At 44.6% G+C, this 18939-nt stretch overlaps 1 protein-coding gene across 1 annotated transcript in view; it reads right to left on the bottom strand.

The window, feature by feature from the left end:
* Positions 1-1891: 1891 nt before the first annotated feature.
* The window catches only part of SKOR2 (SKI family transcriptional corepressor 2), a gene marked incomplete at both ends in the record, with an annotated part of 23520 nt that continues 6472 nt past the window's right edge, over positions 1892-18939 (bottom strand). The window contains 4 exons of the mRNA XM_084224987.1: positions 1892-1954; positions 10194-10261; positions 14121-14219; positions 14622-14687. Coding sequence (XP_084081113.1) covers positions 1892-1954; positions 10194-10261; positions 14121-14219; positions 14622-14687 — 296 coding nt within the window. The remainder of the gene's footprint in view (positions 1955-10193; positions 10262-14120; positions 14220-14621; positions 14688-18939) is intronic.

Here is an 18939-nt window from a genome sequence, read left to right as displayed (position 1 = left end):
CAGGCACTGAGGGGTTGCTCTGCAAAACAGAGAGCTGTGTGGGCAGGGATGTGCAAACACGTTTCCTCCTGAGGAGACTTTTCCTCCTTGGCGCATCAAGGACACGAAACTGCTTCTGAGCAGCTCCGCCTGGCTGGCTCAGCTCGGCACTTAAGTAACAGCTAATCTTTCAAAAGCACCGGGGCCGCTTGGAGACATCCCCGTGGTCCGCGGGATGCGGGCAAAGGCAGCGCATCCGTCCTTCCCGCCCTGGCCAAACGGGCACGGAATGCTCGCTGCCGGGATGCCAGCACCGTCCCTGCAGGGACTGGGAGCTGCTGGAAGCCCGGTGATGGGAGCAAACTGTTCCTCTCCTCCGACGCTGCCATCCTCAGGCGGGTTTTGTTGGGCATCAAGCGCTGCGGACACGGCGCTGGGGCAGGAGCTGCTGCTCCTGGTCGGGGGAGGCGTGCTGTTCCATTCGGGGTGTTAATGCCGCCGAGTTTGTTTTAAATCAGTGCTCAGATTGCTGCAGGCTCGATTGGAAAACGCTGGCAGCCAGTAAGGAAGTGTGCACAAGAGCCAAAAGAGACCAGCTCGGTGCTTAGAATAATCTCCTTATCTCAGAGTGCAGAACTCCGGGCCACAGACCATTGTGGTTATCTGGTTACTCTGTACTTACTCTGTACTCACTGCTTTTATTTTAAAGAATCTGCTTCTTCTACAGCTCAGGCAAACCTCCATCACCTCTACTATCAAGGCCTTCTTAGACACTCTCTTGAATACCTCTATTTTGTGCATTACTGAGATCTCTGTGTACGAGTGGCTCTTCTTTTTCTAATCCCCCTACTTCTCCTCGGGAATTTTTTAGTGAACCCACAAGCCAGATTTTGTGGCATAACACAGTAGGAGGGCTACCAGCTTTTGGCATCTCTCTCCAATCCCTAATCTTCTTGTTTTACCAGGAAAAAACCCAAGAGAATGTCATTTAAATGCTAAAACTTCAGCACCCAAAACTGTAATCTCCCAGGCCACTGATGATGGAGATGGTGTTTCTACTAAATGAGCCCTTCTAACAGACAGTCCTGAAAGATGTAGTGTTTGGTTTAGGAAGGCCCTGCACGTGAGCAGCAGGATAATTGCCTTCTGTAAGGCCCTGAATTTCAGAACCACGGTCAGTGGGGTGCTGAGAGACTCCCAAAATATGCTGATGTACTGCTTTTTCCTGCAGCTAAAGGAGTTCCATTAAGGGCAGAAAAACTCCTCCCTACCTGGAGCGTGAACATTTTTTTTTGCGCTCTGAGGGCCAAGGTATTTCCCTCCTTCCACTGAAGATACCAAGTTGACCTTGATGACAGTTTTCAGTGTCAGGAAAAGCACAAGCTCAGGCAGTTAGAGCCATGGAATGGTTTGGGTGGAAAAGAACATTAAAGCTCCCCTCATCCTACCCCTGCCATGGGCAGGGACACCTTCCACCATCTCAGGGTGCTCAAGCCCCATCCATCCTGGCCTTGGACACTCCCAGGGATCCAGGGGCAGCCACAGCTGCTCTGAGCAACCTGTGCCAGGGCCTGCCCACCCTCACGGGGAAGAATTTATTCCTAATATTTAATTTAAAGCTACTTTAATATTTATTTTAAAGCTCCTCCCAGTTTGAAGCCTTTGTCCTGTCACTGCAGGACCCGTGGGTCAGCTCCCAGCACTCCGTCCCACCCCAGTGAAGCCTGGTAATTCATGCCACATGTGATTTATCAGCTTTAGACTGTAGCACAGTGCCTGCACAGAGAGGGCTTGGGGACCAGAACCAGCCACATCCAACAACAGAACGATCCTCTCAATTCCTGCCACGGCTGCAGAGGATCACAGGCAGCCAGGTCAAGTGGAATGAAGTCTCTTTCTCACACGCTCACCTTTAGCTTTTGCTGAGGTGTGCACCGAGCTTTTCTTTCCTGATCAAGCTTGCTGCATAGGGAATCTGGAATGACACAGAAACAGAGACACTGCTCAAGACAAGGTTTGGCTGATGAAAGGCCCAGGCTGGAGATCCCTGTGACTGAAAGGTTTTGTTTTCCTTCCTGAAGATGGGGAGGAATTGTAGGAAGCAACACCTTAAATGCAAAGGTTCAACTCTTTATGAAACCTCAAGGAGGTTGAAGCAGAAATAAAATAAAAAATGGCCAGAATTAAATCAACAGATAGAATCTTAAAATTCAGTGTAAAAGGTGCATTCTGATGCTTTGTTTATATTGGAGGCTGACAAAGGATAAAGCCACCTGTGAGATCACAAAAAGTCAGCTGTTTGTGACAGACCTGGCAATGCACACTGATCCCTGCACAGCCACAATGCAGCAGGTTGGGAGCGTGGGACTTCGTGTATTTATATCCCCCTAATTAGGAAGTTCATAATAGTTATCTCCAACTTGCACCAATCTGAAGGGAAGCCACTGAAGTGGAACAAATAATTAAAGAAAAACAGAGAACATGGGCATATTAGGGAACACAGTTATATTTAGAAACAAAGTGGGATGATGTGCTCATTGGCCAGAGGGAATACATTACAGGGCTGCTCTTCTCCAGTGCTGGGCCTTTAGAATGCAACAAAACTAAATTGCTCTGAGATTTCTCCATAGCTGGGAATCCAAATGGCTACAAATTCTTTGATGATGGCTTTTGGAGGGACTGCTGGAGGAACTCAGGCTGGGAGATCAAAAAATCCTGTGTCCCTGCACTCCTAGGTGCTGCTGCACACTGAGCTGAGCTGCTTCTGCTGCCGGGCACTTCAGAGTATGCTCACAAATAATGCCAAATATGTCACTGCAAGCTGACAATTATGTCCCCTGAAGTCAGGATCAAGGCCTTAACCTGCACAAAGAGCAGAAGGAACAGATGGGCAAATGCAGAGAGTTCAAGCAACCTGCCCCACACACCAAGACACGGTGAGTGTGCATCTGCATCCACTGACCCCACGTGTTCCTGCACATCCCTGTTCTGATTTTAAATACATTATGCACATAATTATTTCAAGTACATTATACCCATCCATTTTGAGGGTGTTTGTGTGAATTGTGCCCAGCCATGGTGCCTCTGGGCTGGGGTAAAGCATCGTGTCTGCAAAGACATCGACAGACTTATCCATCCCTGCCTACCTTAATCAGGAAAAAGAGGAGGGAAGGGTCAGGATGAGAGGAAAGAGAGGGGCTTTTGTAGCCCGAGAGGTAACCCTTTCATGCCTTGGGAAAGGAGGTCAGCCTGGCTGAAAGCAGCAGCACCAGGAAGGAGCAGTGTCTGCGGCTGAATGAAAGCAGAAGCCTTCCACAGAGGCACGCTGCTTCCCCCCTGCACAGCCCTGGAAAAAGGGAAAGGTGTGTGCACACTGATGATCAGAAAAGACCACGACTCCAGGTGTTTTGTCTGACTACTCCTGTAATCCCTTCCCAGGACAGAAGAGAATAGGAAGCTTGTGGCCTGATCCCCCCCAAGAAACAGAGCTGTCCCCTCCACCGTGTCCCCAGGCACAGCTGCCTTCAGGACATGGAGCTTGCAAAGGCTGCAAAACTCCTTCCCAAGCTGCAGCAGAGAGGGGGGTGCAGAGAAGCTGCTTCCCTGATCACCCGTGGCCGTGATTTGGATGCAAAAGGGAGCCACAAACAAACTGCACCAAAAAAAAAAAAAAAAAAAAAAAATAAAAATTAAATTCAGCACGTTCCAGCTGGGACCTGTGGTGCCTCACCAGCTGATTCCTGCCTCTCTCCCACTCACCAAGGCCAGCTTGGGTTTGCATGGCCACAAATTATATAGGACATCTCCCAGGCTGTACTGACCTAGATAATACAACGGGGTACATTCTGTCAGAAATTAACTGTTCTTAATCCACTTCTCTGCTATATTTGGCATCTTTCTAACGTGTGTTGTTTTACCTGATCTCCTGGTAATTGATGGCAGCGGGAGAGGTGGGTGCTCAGCAGGGAAATGACTGCTTTCTCCATGAGTTAAATCACCTACAATGTCATCTTCTATTTCTGTCGTTGTCAGAGCATTTGGTAACTCTGATGTTGTGGAGGAAGAGGATTTAGGGCTCTTCCTGGCAAAAAGGTGTCCCTCTTCAAAGGGTGCACAGATATAACAAAAGTGAAGGCAGTTGGGTTTTAAGAAGCAAAACCCCCAGTTTTCATGACCAGGTCCAAGTTAGTAAGAAACACAAGGAGAGGAGATCTGAAGAGAAACTCCAAGAAAAATGCAATATAGACACTATGGACATATTTATATATATTTATAATATGGACAGTATTCCTACAGGCTGACTCCAGCCTAGTCCTGGTACTCATTAGGAACTGGAGCACAGTCCCCTATGCATTCCTGGAGCACAACCCCATTTATTCCACCTGGAAGGAGCCCAGTCAGCAAGCCTGGAGCCTGCCCCACGACTCAAACCAAAGCACAGGCAGTGGATGGGACTGGGGAGTCATTTCTGAAGTTCTTGTCTGAGCCCTGTTATACACACTCAGATATCAAAGAAGCTTCAGCACACCATCCTCTTTCAGAGGCTTTACCTCTGCATCCCATCTCTGCTGAGGCACACGATTTTACATCACCCTCCCTCCTGTTGCCTAGAAAAAATACTTTGCACTCATGCAGTAGCTGAGGTTGGCTTGTGGCTCCCTGCACATCCACACCCATTTTTGATCAGAATTTCTGAAGATTCTAAAGGAAAGGAAGCTTTCTGCTTAGATTTCTACAAGGCATCCTTTAACATCTGAATTTACTGGAGAAAGAGGCACAGCTCCATCCTATGCACCCAAGGCATATCCACATGCGGTGTCAGGACACAAGTTTTGCTCACCTGTCTTTGGAAAAAAAACAACAACAACAAAAAAAAAACCCCAACAAAAACCAAACAAACAAAAAAAACCACCTGACAGCAAGAAATAAAATTCTGGTGAAAACAGCTCACTTTCCTGTAGACAACCAGGGATGAGCCTTTTGAGGACACAGGACACAGCGTTCCAGAAATGTTCTTTTACCTGTCATTATCTGTGTGCCTGTGAGCAGGCTCTTCAGCACAAGATGCCACTCAAGAAATCCGAGAGCCATTCTGCAGAACAACTGTTTGCATTCTCTCCAAGGTCAATCACCTGAGCTGCACCACTTCAGGCCAAGCACAGAAATCACACATGGCACTGAAGCGCTGCCGCTTCCCATTCCCTGTTTTTGAGAACCCAGATCTCCCCACACAGAAATGTGGGTGCTTCTTGTTTGGGTAAAAAATACATCAGTTGTACAAAAGCACTAGCTTTTCCTAAGCAGTGTAAGCTAGGAATTGGAGCTACTGGTGCTCATCTGAAATACAGAGCAACCCAGAGGGACAGGCTCTCGTGCCTCTGAAGATTTACCAACATTAACCACATGGTGGATTTTTTTTCCCCCTTCTTTTAAACATTCCTTGTCTCTAAGGATCTCTAAGGATCAGGGTGAAAGATGATGCAGAGATGGAAATCGTTTTTGCAGAGAGATAGTTCCTGATTTATTTTATTGCCAGACTCTGAAGAACAGAGTTGATTTAAAGGAGCACTGAGAGCAGAAAGCCATAAAACACAGAGCAGTTCCAGATGGATCCAGTTCTGAGCTCTGAACATTATTGTCAGCCCGAAGTGAGGCTGGTAAGTCAGTTCATGGGAGCATAACCTAATTAAAACATCCCAAACAAAACCAAACCATCATTTTTCACCTAATCTGGAAAGACAAAGGCCTGCCTGAGTGTTTCACATTTCTAACACACATCAAAAATCCGCCACCTTTTACCCCAATGTAAAATCAGTGGGACTGATCATCGCCTGATGATCTAAACCACCATGGGTGGTGACACCACCTGAGCTTTTCCTGATGGACAGGTCACCACTGAGGACCCACAAACTGCTTGTAAGGCACCTCTGAGAGAAAATTAAGAAAAGCTCCTCAGTTTGGAGGAGGCTTAAATTTTCTGCTTGGTGTTCTACTTTCCCATGGCTATGTCATGAAAACATTAAAGGATGAAAATCATAATGCTGGCAATGCTGCTTCTGATCTTTTTCTCTCACCAGCAGCTGGGAAGGAAATTCATGGTTTTAAAGTCTGTTCCACTAACACAGTTGCTCAGAAGACAATATCCATCAGATGCAGAGTCTCAGGCAGGAGGTGACTTGGTACTTGGTTACGGTGCTGGGCTGTCCCAGCAGATGAGTTCTGATCTCATTGGACAGAAACTAAAAACTCTAAAGGCAGGTGAGCTTTTCTAAGGCTGTACCATGTGTGTCATGTCAAAATTTCCCCCATCCTGCTGGGCAGCACTTCCTCCTTTCTGGCCCTTTCTGTACAACTTATTAACAAAAGCCAGATGATCCTCAGAATCTTTTAGGTTCAAAAAGATCTCTAAGATAATTGAGTCCAACCATGCCACCAATGCCCAGCTCACCACTAACCCATGTCCCAAGTGCCACATCCACACAGCTTTTAAACCCCTCCAGGGATGGGGACACAACCTCTGCCCTGAACAGCTGACCTCAGTGCTTGACAGTGAAGAATTTTTTCCTAATATCCAGTTTAAATCTTCCCTGGCACAACAGGATCCACATGCAAAATCCAAATTTTATATATGATCTCCACATACGTGCCCTGTACTCAGCCAATTTGGGAGGCAGCACTTTGCAAGAGGAGGAAGAGAAAAACACATTCAGGGGTCTGAGATTCATTTTCTTGTTAAATATGACGATTGGTTGTTTCCTAGCATTTGGCCGAGATCCCGGCACAAACAGTTCGCAAAACTTCCAGGTAGCTGCTTCAGACACTGGGAAAACTCTGAAAAATGAAACACAGGAAGTTCCACCTGGACATCAGGAGGAAATTCCTTACTGGAACAGTCTGCATGGGGAGGTTGTGGAGCCTTCCTCACTGGAGTGCCCAAAACCTGCCCGGAGAGCTGTTCTGAGCAATGTGCCCTGTGGGACTCCGCTCCAGCAGGGAGCTTGGACTAGGGGACCTCCAGTGGCCACTCGCAGCCTTACTCCCTCCGTGATTTTCAGCAGAACCGATGGCCTCGCACCAACCTGCTGCCCCAGCAGCCCACTGAGCCCGGCTGTCTGCAAAGAACCCAACATCCGCCAATGAAGATATAAGAGAACAGAGCCCACCCCGTTCTCCCAGCGACCTGAGCCTTACTCCTGGCTTTCAGGAATCCATAGAATGTTATTATTTTTCAACTGCGGCTCGGGCGGAGCAGCAGGAGCAGCGGGGGCCGCTGATCCGACCCGGCTTAATTTAAGCCGGGCTCAAAGTGAGCGCGGAGTTAGCGCGCCGCGGCCGCTGCAGTGGCGGCCGGCGGGCGGCAGAGGGCACCCGCGGGCCGCGCTGCGACGGACCGCTCCCAAAACGGGGAAGAATCTCCCCAAAAAAACGGGACAAAAAGCGTCACGGACAGGGCAGGGCACGAGCTTCACGTCAGTCTGCAGTGGGTGTTGGCGCTGGGAAGTTTTCAAATGCAATCAGGATTGGTTGATTTTCTTTTTCGTGATCGCGTGCAGCTTGTATTACAGATATTTCCAAAACAGCGACCACGCTGGGTTAATTTATTTTAAAGTCTGATTACTCAGTTCAGGGTGAGTGAAACTATTGCTCTGGAAAAACCTGCCTCCGGTACCCACAGTTACAGGGGATCAGGGGATGACAGAATCATTTAGGTTGGAAAAACCCTCCAAGATATAAAAATCCAACCATTTCCCTTGCACTGCCCAGCCCACACTAATCTGTGCCCCAAGTGCCACATCCACATGGCTCTTAAATCTTTCCAGGGATATTCAGGAAGGACTAATTTAAGCTGAATATCTTCAGCAGTGAGAAGAGCCAAAAGACCCCTTGACTCTAGGCATCTGTATTTTTTGTAAAAGAATTTTTAAAAACAATTAAGTCTATTTCTGTGGCTAGTTGCATCAATGAATTTTGAGCTTAGTACTACAAAAGCAAACACCTATGGAGGTCTAATTAAAACTATACTTTCAGTATGCATGAAACGCTTCTGCTTTTCTCTTTGTACTTCTATGTAAACAAGAAAATTAGGTTAAAGCCCTGTCAAAGTAGTAGTGCGGCATCTCAGGTACAAAAAAAAAAGCACCTAAAAGTGCCAGTTAAAAATAAAACAACAACAGCAATTAAACAAAAAATCAAAAGCAGATATGCTTTTTGTGTCTTCTGCACCGATTCATCCATGCAATAACCCTGGAAGGCCAAAGTAGCTCTATCATTACCACGTTCAGTTCATTCATCTTAATTCTAGATATAAACATACAAGATGTATTCCCATGAATGAATTAAAGCCACTGCTGGGATTATCATCTCAAAAGTGCTGACTCCATTTTAGTTATCTGCCAAGACTTCTCTGAAGATTTCTGCACCCATCTTGGCCAAATGCACTCATTATTTGCAGCAGTCTCTCAGTTTTTCATTCAAATGTCTTTTTATCAGTCTCACTGATCACAACCTGCCCCACAAATATGAGCATGAAGACTTACTGGTGATTCAACAACATTTCTATTAGTAATTATTAAACTAAGGCATCCATAGTGAGGGGAGAGGTCCTGAGTTGTTGGTGCAGCACATTAAATGTTGAAGCTCTGTTAGATGATTAAATGACTCTTAGTCTGTCCATAGCGCAAGCCAGTGAGTGAAAAGGGTGTGAGTTACTTGATCATATTTCTTTTCCTGCCCAAGAAAATCAGGAAAACCACCACAGCTGCCTTGCTGGCAGTCTGGGATATCCAATTCCAGAAACAACTTTACCTCAGGGCCACAGGGAATGGCAGAGGTGGCCCATTCTCTCCCTGAGAGGCAGAGTTAGCTAGCTCCAAGTTCAGCTGACACAAGAGATAAGGGCTGGGGTGAGCCCATAAACTTTGTGCTTAGAAGTTCTTTGCAGCAGGAAATTCAACTGGTCACCTGCCTCAAGTCCAAAGCAGCAGAGGAAGTGCTTTTCAGGATTGCATCCTAATTAGAATTTTCTGTGACAACAAAATTTATGGGTCAAGTCAGACTTCCTGCCTGTCATCGGGACACAAAGGGGGGCACAGTAACAACTGGGCACACTAAAGGAAAGGAGTGCAGACCAGCTGCAAAAAACACCCAGAGATATTCTGGACCTGAGTTTCCTCCACAAACAACCTCTTTCAAACACCCTCCATGTCTCATTGAAATCTCTGCAGTCAGCAGGAACAGGGCACGTGGATGCTCGGCTGCTCTAAAAATAAGGCCAGTCCTAAATGCCTCTAAACATTGGAGCACAAGTCTGACAATCCTGGCCTCCAAATTTACTTTTATGTCCTAACCCATCAATTAGAAAATGACAGTACCAGGAGGCTGGGCAATGCCTTCTCTGCCCCGTGAAAAGTAGGAGGAAAATTTCAATGGGGGAGCACGGGGCTGATTCAGAGAAATGGGGATTTCCAAGATTGCCTCGAAAGCAAAACCCCCTTGAGCAATGTCAGATTGATCACAGAGAAAGCACCAGCAAGGCAAGCATTAGCTGACAGCCTCACCATGCACTGCTCTTGAAACCACACCAAGCACTCATTTATTTGAGTGCAGAACAGCTTTCCGCGCTCCAGCCCCTTTGCTTGCACTGGATTAAGAACATCAACTTTTCAAAACAACACAGTTGGATGTGATGATCCAGAGCTGCACTAGCACACAGGCAAAATCCCTCTTGGTTTTAAAATAACAAGCAAGAGACCCAACAGTAACGTGTGCCTGCGCTGAACTGTGTTTTGGCAACTTGATCCTTTACTGCTGAGTTAAGCACTTCTTCTAGTGTCTGAAATGAGAAAAAGACACATCCTAAGGTTTGTTTTCTGGTGGGAAGCAGGGATTGAGCAGATTCCCTGGGCAGAAACGTTTAACTGCTCAAAGTTTACTTTCCTCCTCCCAGGTCCTCTCTGCAGAAGCCCCTCTCCGGGTCGAGTTGACACATTTAGTTGAAACATGAAGACACATCTGGTTACTGTATGAAAGTAAATCTCCAGGTAATTATGCTCCAAACCAGCTGAGAACTGTGTGTTTACCCCTTGCTAAGTATAAGGCAATAGGAGCTCGGTAATGGTGCATCTGCATGGCTCACAAAGGAAAAATTTGAGGTGTGCCCTTAAGAAACACAAAGCAGCAGCCCAAGACATTTTTATCAGAGAAGGTAAACTCACGATTTGTAGCTGCTGCACCATTTCTTCTCTGTACGCCAGCTCCCTCTTCATCTGATCTTGAAAATTGTCTGTATGAGAGGGGGAAAAAAGGGTAGGTGCAATAATTAAAACAGAGACCACACGGCAGTATTGACACCAAGCTAAGCTGAATCAAGCCCAGTCACTACTGAGGAATCACAAAGCATTACAAAAGTCCTTCACTCAATTAAAACACACGCCTAACAAATATGTGTCTGTCTAATAGGAGACACCACTGACAGGCAGAAAAGTTGGATTTCACTGCTTCCCCCAGCAGAAAATGTGGGATGCTAACTTTGTGTTTCTAGCATTTATTCCCAGCTCTTTTCCTGCACGGGCAAGGCTCTGCAGTCATTAGTCAAACTTTTTCAGGCCCTGCAGGGAAGAGCAGAAACTGCTCTTCTTTGCTTTGGCATAAATCTGTTGACACCACCAGCAGTGTCCAGCGTGCGAGAGGAGGAAGCGTTCAAGGATGCAGGGTTTGATTTGTGGTTTGCAGCATCGTGCTGACGGCTTTGAACAAAACTGGAGCTCTGTAAAGAGTGACGTGGAATTCGGAAGGGAGAAAGTCTTTGAAAGAGAGACCCTGGGCAGCTGGGGTACAGCACAGGCCAGCCTTCCTGCCCCAGTAGATCCTCCTTCCCTGATTTTCCTCCTAAACAACTATATCAGACAAAACTTCATTTGTTAGAAGACTAACTGATGCTCTGCGTTCATTAACACTCCTGTTGGTGGGTGGGAAAAAGAGGAATATAAACAAAACTATTGGCAAGAGCCAGAGAACTCCACGAGCTGCCTGATGGAGGTCAGAGTGCAAGGATGGGCTGTTAAATGGAAGAGGAAAGAAAACCCATCCCAACCACTATAATTTTGATTCAAGTAAGGAGCCTGTCCTGGAAGAAATAACAAGGGGCCAGAGCTCTGTCCCCCTCTCAAAAAAGAACGTTGTCCCTTCTAAATGATGGACTGAAGTTGTTGTTTAAAAGAAAAGGAGGCAGGGAAAGAGCAACGAAACAGGGAAAGAGTGAGAAATTTTTGGCAAGCTGAAGCCCTCAGGAGTCCAGCACAACCACATTGAAAAGGACATGGTGGCATTATCTCAATGAAGATTCTTCAGATTTCCGGTAAATTCACACCTATTCCCTCTACTCCGACTCGATCAGAAAAATAAGCCAACAAAAAGAAAGCAGATTTTCAATTCCTCTGTCCCTAGCCCCAGCAAAAAACATGCACTATAAAAAGGTAACTGCCTCCTGTCCTGGTCACTAAAGGCTGATAATTGCAATTGAGGTCCTCCAGCTCCACTCTGAGTAGGTTTTAAGGAGAAATTTTCCTTTTTCCCCTCAATGCTTTCCTCCCAGCTGCCTCTTCACGGGCTCATCACCTCTCCAAACAAACAGCTCAGGGATCTTGCTCAGCCCTGCACAGCAAATGTCCAAGCTCACAGTGGAAATGGGGTGTTAATGGCAGGGACAGCGTTTTTTTCCGGCGGCATTTATCCGAGTCCAAAGGCTCACAGAAAAGCCATAAGCAGTACCCAGGAGGAAAGATATGAATATTTAAATAGCTTTCTTAACACAAAATTAAATACTTTAAGTACCCAGACTGCGTCTCCACCGTTTTATTGCCGCATTGTTTAAGATGCAGGCGGACAGAACGCGGAGCAGCCGGCACGGAGGGCACAAACCAGAGCAGGGCTCCAGGAGAGCACACTGTCACCATGCAGAAATGCTTGCATTTTTGTCAGGACAGCAAACACTTTGACTTTCTACATGTGATCTGATTTTTTTTTTTTTTTTTTTATTCGAGTGATCTCTGCATTAAGGAAGACCTTAAAGGCAAAAGAAAATTACACCTGCAGCTTTCAAGCACAACAGCAATGTGAAAAACACAGAGTCTTGCTGTTTTATAAATTATCACAGTCCGTGTTTCAAGCAGATTCAGGAAGCCTCAGAGGAGACTGCAGCATGCACTGCTTAGAGAGCTTGCAAATAAACTCAGTTCTCATTTAGCAGCGATTTAAACAAGAAACTCTGAAACCAAACACCATCTACTGCCCAGCCCTGTTGTGAGTAGTGGCTTGATGCTGTGAAGGCAGAGCATCCCAAATGTGCTCAGTTCCAGGTGGAGGACCCAAAAGAGGTGACTCTAGAGCTCACTGCAGGCAACCTGATATTTTCCAGAGGGGGTATTGCCTTCCACATCTCGCATGTTGCCTCCCAATTGAAACAGGGATGAGTTTTCAATACAATTCAAATTTTACCTCAACTTTCCTTTAGTTGGATCTCCAAAAACTCCTCTGCCTGTCTCCTCCCTGCCCAAGACACCAACACCATTCTGACACCAGCCCTAAAGCAACAGCCCAACAGCAATGGCCTGGAACAGCCACACTCTCCTGTGCTAGAGCACATTATGCAGTGGAGGACAAAACACCCTTAACAAGGATTTACACTGATTTGCTTTACAAAAGTAACTTTTTTTTTTTCCTTGTTTTATTACACGCGGAGGAGGGGTGGGTTTTTTTGGTAAATCTAAATCTGTAAATAGGCTTTACGGTCACTTGTAGGTATGGTTTATAGCACATTATCTGTTTTCTATTTTAATCCTGAAGAAAATTGACCACTACTCTGTGGTACATTGAAACCACATATTTTTCAAGCCAGCATACAGCAGTCACCACTTCCTTGGTCGGCCGTACTTGTTCTTTTCTTTTATTTGAGTTGTATTTCATGTGGTTTAATTGCAGTGTTTATTTACACGGCAAAGACAGAGCATTAATTTTACTGCAGAAGAACAAAAGGATAAATAAGAGACTTGAATGGCAAAAGTCCAAGATGCCATTTCACCAATACCACACGGCAGCGTTTTGATCCCCACGAATGATTTGAAAATGACCTCACTCCCAAACCCAAGTAATGACTGGATTTATTCTGAAGGATGAGGTTATGCTCCTTTCATTAATATCTGTATCATGTCAAGTGACTCTTCTTTATTTATGGAGCTGTCTAGATATTTCAATATTCGGGCTAAAGGTGGAGTCATTCCCAGATTCCTCATACTTCCTTGCTTCCCTAAACATACCTATCTGATGCTACAGAAAGTGGACAAGCATATCTTCTATGAACAATAGGAAAATGCTGTGCTCCCTCCTTTTCTGGTGGGATCATCCTGATCCAGGTGGGATTTCTCCTGGAAAAATCTTTCCGCCGTTGCTCCAGTGTAGTTTGGGAGATCCCAGACAAGGGCTCTTTTCCCACATCCCTGTACAGTCAGCCCAACCTTCGGGCAGCTTCACACAAACCCTGCTCAGTGCCCATTTTGTTTTATTTGAGACGTGCCCTGCACACCCCATTGCTCAGTGGCCGTGGTGGAAGAGCCATCTCAAACAGCCTCTCCCAGCGGGAAAAAACCCAGCAGGAATTTCTACCCCTCAAAAAGGCCAGATCAATTCTCCAGCATCAGCTGGAACCTCCTGAAAATGAGCATTAGGAACCTCCTGAAAACAAGGACTAAGTGTCTTGCCTTCAGAAGCCCCTGAGGTGTTGGCTGAGACACCAACCTCACCGTCCCCCAGACGTGTTTCTGTCCACTCGCTGTAATCAGTGCCATCAAAACCAGTAGAATTCACACCAAAACAAACATCCAGCTTTGTGTTTTACCTACAAAAGACCTGCTTGGGCAGCTGCAAAGCCACAGCAGGGGTTGAAAGGGGCCTTAAAAATCACCTCGTTCCAACCCTGGGGACACCTCCCGCCGTCCCAACTTGCTCCAAGCCCTGCCCAACCTGGGCTCAGCAGAACCAAGCCCAGGATCATGGCAGCACACCTGAGAACCTGTCTTGTTTTATCAGCCTGGCAGCAACCAGCCACATGCACACACAACCCCAGAACCACGGATTTTGTGTCTTACTGAAGACTGGGAAAGACGCGTTTCCTTTCAACACCTGGAATTCCTGTTCCAGCCTCCTCCGCAGGTCGATCTGCTCAAACAGAACCTTCTGGAGTTCCTCTAACAAAGAGAAAAAGTGGCTTTGAATAATCTGTATAAATAATTCTTGAAAGAACAGTTGCAGAGCAATTCATTACTCTAAGACAAAATATTTTAGCGCTTATTAAAAAAAAAAAAAAAAGAAAAAAAGAGTGTTGCATAGACCTACCATAGATTTTGTGCAGAAAGCCATGAATATAAATCAATGTAATATATTATTTTAAAGTATTATATTACAGTGTCATGTATTGATTGATATATATGCATTAATCTCAATTATATCCACCCAAAGGTCCATATATTATTCATATGTTACTTGACAAGCTTAAAATATGGCACAGAACAAAAGTGCCCCCTATTATCCTCATATTCTATTAAAACAAAGAGCAGTTTTATAATGTAAGAGGCCCTTATTTATTTTACCTTTCCCCATATTTTCCACATCCTTCTTCAGAGAATGAGGTGAATTGGTTTCTTGTGTGTGTTCTCCTTAAAAAAGAGAAAGAAAAAAAGTTATTGATTTACTGATGGTGCTTTTTGTCAGCGCTGTCCTTACTACGCATCTGCTTCAGAGAATCTGGAGAGGAAAAAGAAGGAGCAAAATAACAAAGAAAGAGTAAGATCGAGGTTTATCTACAAATTTCTGGGTGCACAGCACAAACATTTGTGAATTAATATTTTCCCTAGCTCAGTGAAGTATCTCCCTACAGCATGGCCTCTTGCAGGCAATAGCTGATGTCTCCGTGATATTCTTCTTGCTGAGCTGATTCCTCCTTTCCCTCTAACCCCTCTCTTGAAGATATTCTCATCAGAGAGCAACTGGGAGCAGGCAGAGAAAAGGGAAGATCTCTCTGTACAGTCTCATCTCTCCTCTTCTCAACGGGAAGCCCGTGCTCTCCATCTGGGCAGGACCCTGTTCCAAAATCCACAGGAAAAATGCCTTTTTGCCTTCATCAGCTCTCCAGCTTTATCATCTTCCCAGGCTCCATGGCATGGGTGTGCTGCAACGGGATATAATTTATATCCAGCTGAGATAAAATTGACATTAGTGGTATTTGCATATAAAGGATACAGCTCTGGGGTCAGCCAGTTGAGGGACTGGATTGTCTTAGGTTGCTCACATCAACTTTTAGTCATATTATAGCACAGAATTTTCCATGTAACATAATTTGGCTATTTCCAGATACATGCATGCTACTTCCTTCAGCCTTTTCTCGGTCTACAAACTGAATTAAAAAAAAAAAAAAATCACAATTTGTGAAGTTCACCTGAATGACAGTTTGACTTGAAAGCTGAACCTTCTGGCAAAAGGTGCTACTTTCACTATCCTCTGCAACTGCAAATTTTTTCCTGTGATTTCTACGAATAGCTTCTTTAAAAGCTATGAAAAACTTTTCTAAAGATAATGAAATACTACTTAAGCTGAAATTGATGGGAGAATTTCTGTTATTTACTGCTGAAGTAGAAATGGACTGTCAATAATTAAGAAAATATTTGGTAAATAACCAATTATTGAACTAATTGGAATAATTCTTTAGTCCAGCCAGTAAATACACATCGTTAACTTGACTGATAAGTAATCACAAGAGACAAATATATAAATATATTCATATGCCTATGTAGTTAGAAGAGAGATTCATGGAGAAAATACCTTGGGTTTTGATGTTTCGTTTGGTTTTGCTTTTTTTAAAATGAATAGGTCATCGGACAACATACAAGGGTTACTTTAAAAATTATTGTGTCATCACAATAGGCTAATTTTAAAGTTGAATTGGAAAGTCTTGCAATAAATGCAGTCAGAAATCTTTTTGCAAAACATTTTTTTCTGTTTTTAAAAATCGATGCAATCCTATATCCAGTAAACCTTGAAGTTATAGCATATGAAACCTATCCAATAGCTCTGCATCTTAGCATCTCCACTCTCTTCAATCCTTTAAAAAAAAGCCAAAAAGCAACCACTCATTCAGGAATATACATTTACACAACTGGTATCTGGTGCCAGCAATTCCATTTTAAAAACTCATTTATGTACCGTAGTGATTTAAACAAAAAAAATCATTTTGTGGGATATTTGGTGAAAACAAAGTATTTTCCACAGGTAAATTGTCTCACCACAGTGGAAGATACAGCAGGCTTAAAAATATATCACCTTTTGGGCAGTGGTTTCAGGGGTTTCCACAATGAAAAATGGGTTTGTTGGGGGATTTTTTTAGCCAGCATGGTCCTTTTTTAGACTAGATGGCCATCAAAACGAAATATTTTGTCAGATAAATTAGGGTACACTAAATCAAAAGGGAGGAATTTAAGTTTAGGAAGGGTGAACTTGCTGAATTACAAATACTAGCATATTCCCAACCCATTTTTTCCATTGAGGTGCCCTTTTCTGTGTGCTTTGTGTGCAATTTTGAGGGATAACTGGCTCACAGGCAGTTATGCAGAAAAATCCAGAAACTGGATTTTTCAAGGAGAAGGAAGGGAAAGGGGAAGGGGCTGGAGTGTGGTGACAGTACAGCTCTTTCTTCCTTGCTTAGGTTGAGCTCCCAGGGCTGCATGGTTTGAGGCTGCTGACTCGCTGGGACAGAAAGAACTGCATCAAAATGAAGATAAGGGCATGGAGCATGAAGAATAACTTCCCCAGCCTCTGCAGCCTCCCTACTAAGCTACTGAAAAAGGCCTATTAGAAAATCCTCCATGCTTGCACCTGAAATAAGTAAAGAATGGGAGTGGAAAAAGTGAGGTATTTCAAGGCCAAAGACAGGACGCGTGGTTTTAAAGAATAATTGCATTTCTAAACTGCTTTCTGATGTTAAAAAAAAAATAAAATTAAAATCTCTGCATTACTATTGTTAACGGCAGTAATAATCAGATGGGTTTCACCTTTCCTGTCCCCCTGAAAATGATAATCAGGAGCCTGCTCTTCTCCATTTTTCCATACTTCCCAGAGGCCTCATCACGCGTTGTGCACTCTTCTACCTTAATTGAAAGGGAGGAGGTATTGAATATTTAACCGGCTTCCCTTCTCTTAAATGTTAATTAAAAGCTAAATAGGTGTTTAAAAACAAACAAACAGAAAGCCCAAAGAATTTTAATCAGTCTAAGAAAAAATCACTTCCCCTCCTAATAGCTCCACCATAACTCTCCTGGGCCTTGTCTGCACACAGACGTGCAGCGTTCAGAGCAGCAGGGCTGAAAGCTGTGCCCCCCTTCTGCATGGGCACAGAGATTTCCTCTAGAAAGGCTATCTCAGTTTGTTCAGGAAAATCAAACTGTGCCTCTTGGATAAGGGGAAAAGCGGGTGAAATATTCGCAAGCCACTTAAACGTCCTCAGCGAGAGCTTTGGGTGCCTCTTTTCTTCCCCACGAGCTAGGGTGCACAGATATTGCTTTTCTGGAATAAAGGTACAAATAGATTTCTTAAGCTGGAGTGTGAACACCCACCCACAAAGGACACCTCAAAACTGCTCCAAAATTGGCACTGTGAAATGGGCATTGGCACAACCCCAGCCCCTGCAGTGCTGCCATTTTATCAGCTCTACCTCCACCAGAGCAGCTTAAGATTTGAATTTTTAACATCTGGATTTTTAACATTTCTGCACCTATCCTCCTTAAAAGAAATGCACTTTGCCCTCACTGTGAAAAAACCCAAACAAGCCAGACATAGCCAGGTTACCCCTTCGTGCCCTGCCACATCCTGCAATCCTTCCCCAGGAAGCTCTCAGGACGCTTTCTGAAAAGCAGCTAAAAAAAATTCCACGCCGTCCCAGACAACTCAGCTACCTCAATGTGCTGATTTGTCCAGCACAGACCATGGATGGTCTGGGAATATAATTGCATTCTCCCAGCTCTATGCCCTGCACCGGCTTATGCCCTCCACCACCCTGACCACACCTGAGGATTCAGACCGTGTCATGTAAAACCATCTCCTCTTTCTCTGTGTGCACTTCATCCCTGCTGTTCCTGGACAGCCTCTGTGCTTTGCAGAGCCCACCACTGCCAAAAAGCTCTGCAGCCCACCCCTGACACTGTGAAGCCCACAGCACTCCTGGTCCATCACGACTTAAACACCCATTAATATCCTCAGCTGGAGAGAATCGCCGTCGGCAGGCACAAAGACCGTGGCAAAAAGTTGCTGCTGTCTTCTGGATATAAATATGTATAGAGATATACATTTATATCCATTTAAAAAAATGTAGGCAGATGTGAACCAGCAGACTTCCAGCGCTCCAGAGGCTCCCTCTGCATCTGAAATTAAAGACTAGCTCTAAGACACGCAGAGCTCTTCCGTATGTCCCGAAGAAAGTCTAAACTTACTGAAAATATTCATGCCTCCTGCATATTCATGCCACTTTTAGGGGGGAATAATCAATAGGGTATTCAGGACTTGGCAAAATATGCCTTCTTTAGGAAACCCAATAAGCATTTTTTAAAGTGTTTTTATGCACCAGGGCTGATAAATGTCTTTAAAAATCTGGAGTTTCAAATGGCAATTTGCCCCCAAAAGTGATTTAAATTTAAAACAAACTAGTTCTTTTTTATGCCCAGATAAATCCTCATTTGTAACATCCATTTAAAGTTTAAAACACGAACATCTGATTAAAAACATCCGCATTGAAGTACTAACAGATAGAGAGGAAAAAGGAGTTTCAGGATTTCAAACTAAACACGCACAAACCTAGGCGCTACCAACCTAAGATACTGAAATGTTTAAAAAAGGTAAGGAATCTGTTGGCTTTTGGTCTGA

Source organism: Fringilla coelebs, assembly GCF_963513975.1.
Source record: "Fringilla coelebs genome assembly, chromosome: Z".
Lineage (NCBI taxonomy): Eukaryota > Metazoa > Chordata > Aves > Passeriformes > Fringillidae > Fringilla > Fringilla coelebs.
This window is presented reverse-complemented; position numbering and strand designations above follow the sequence as displayed.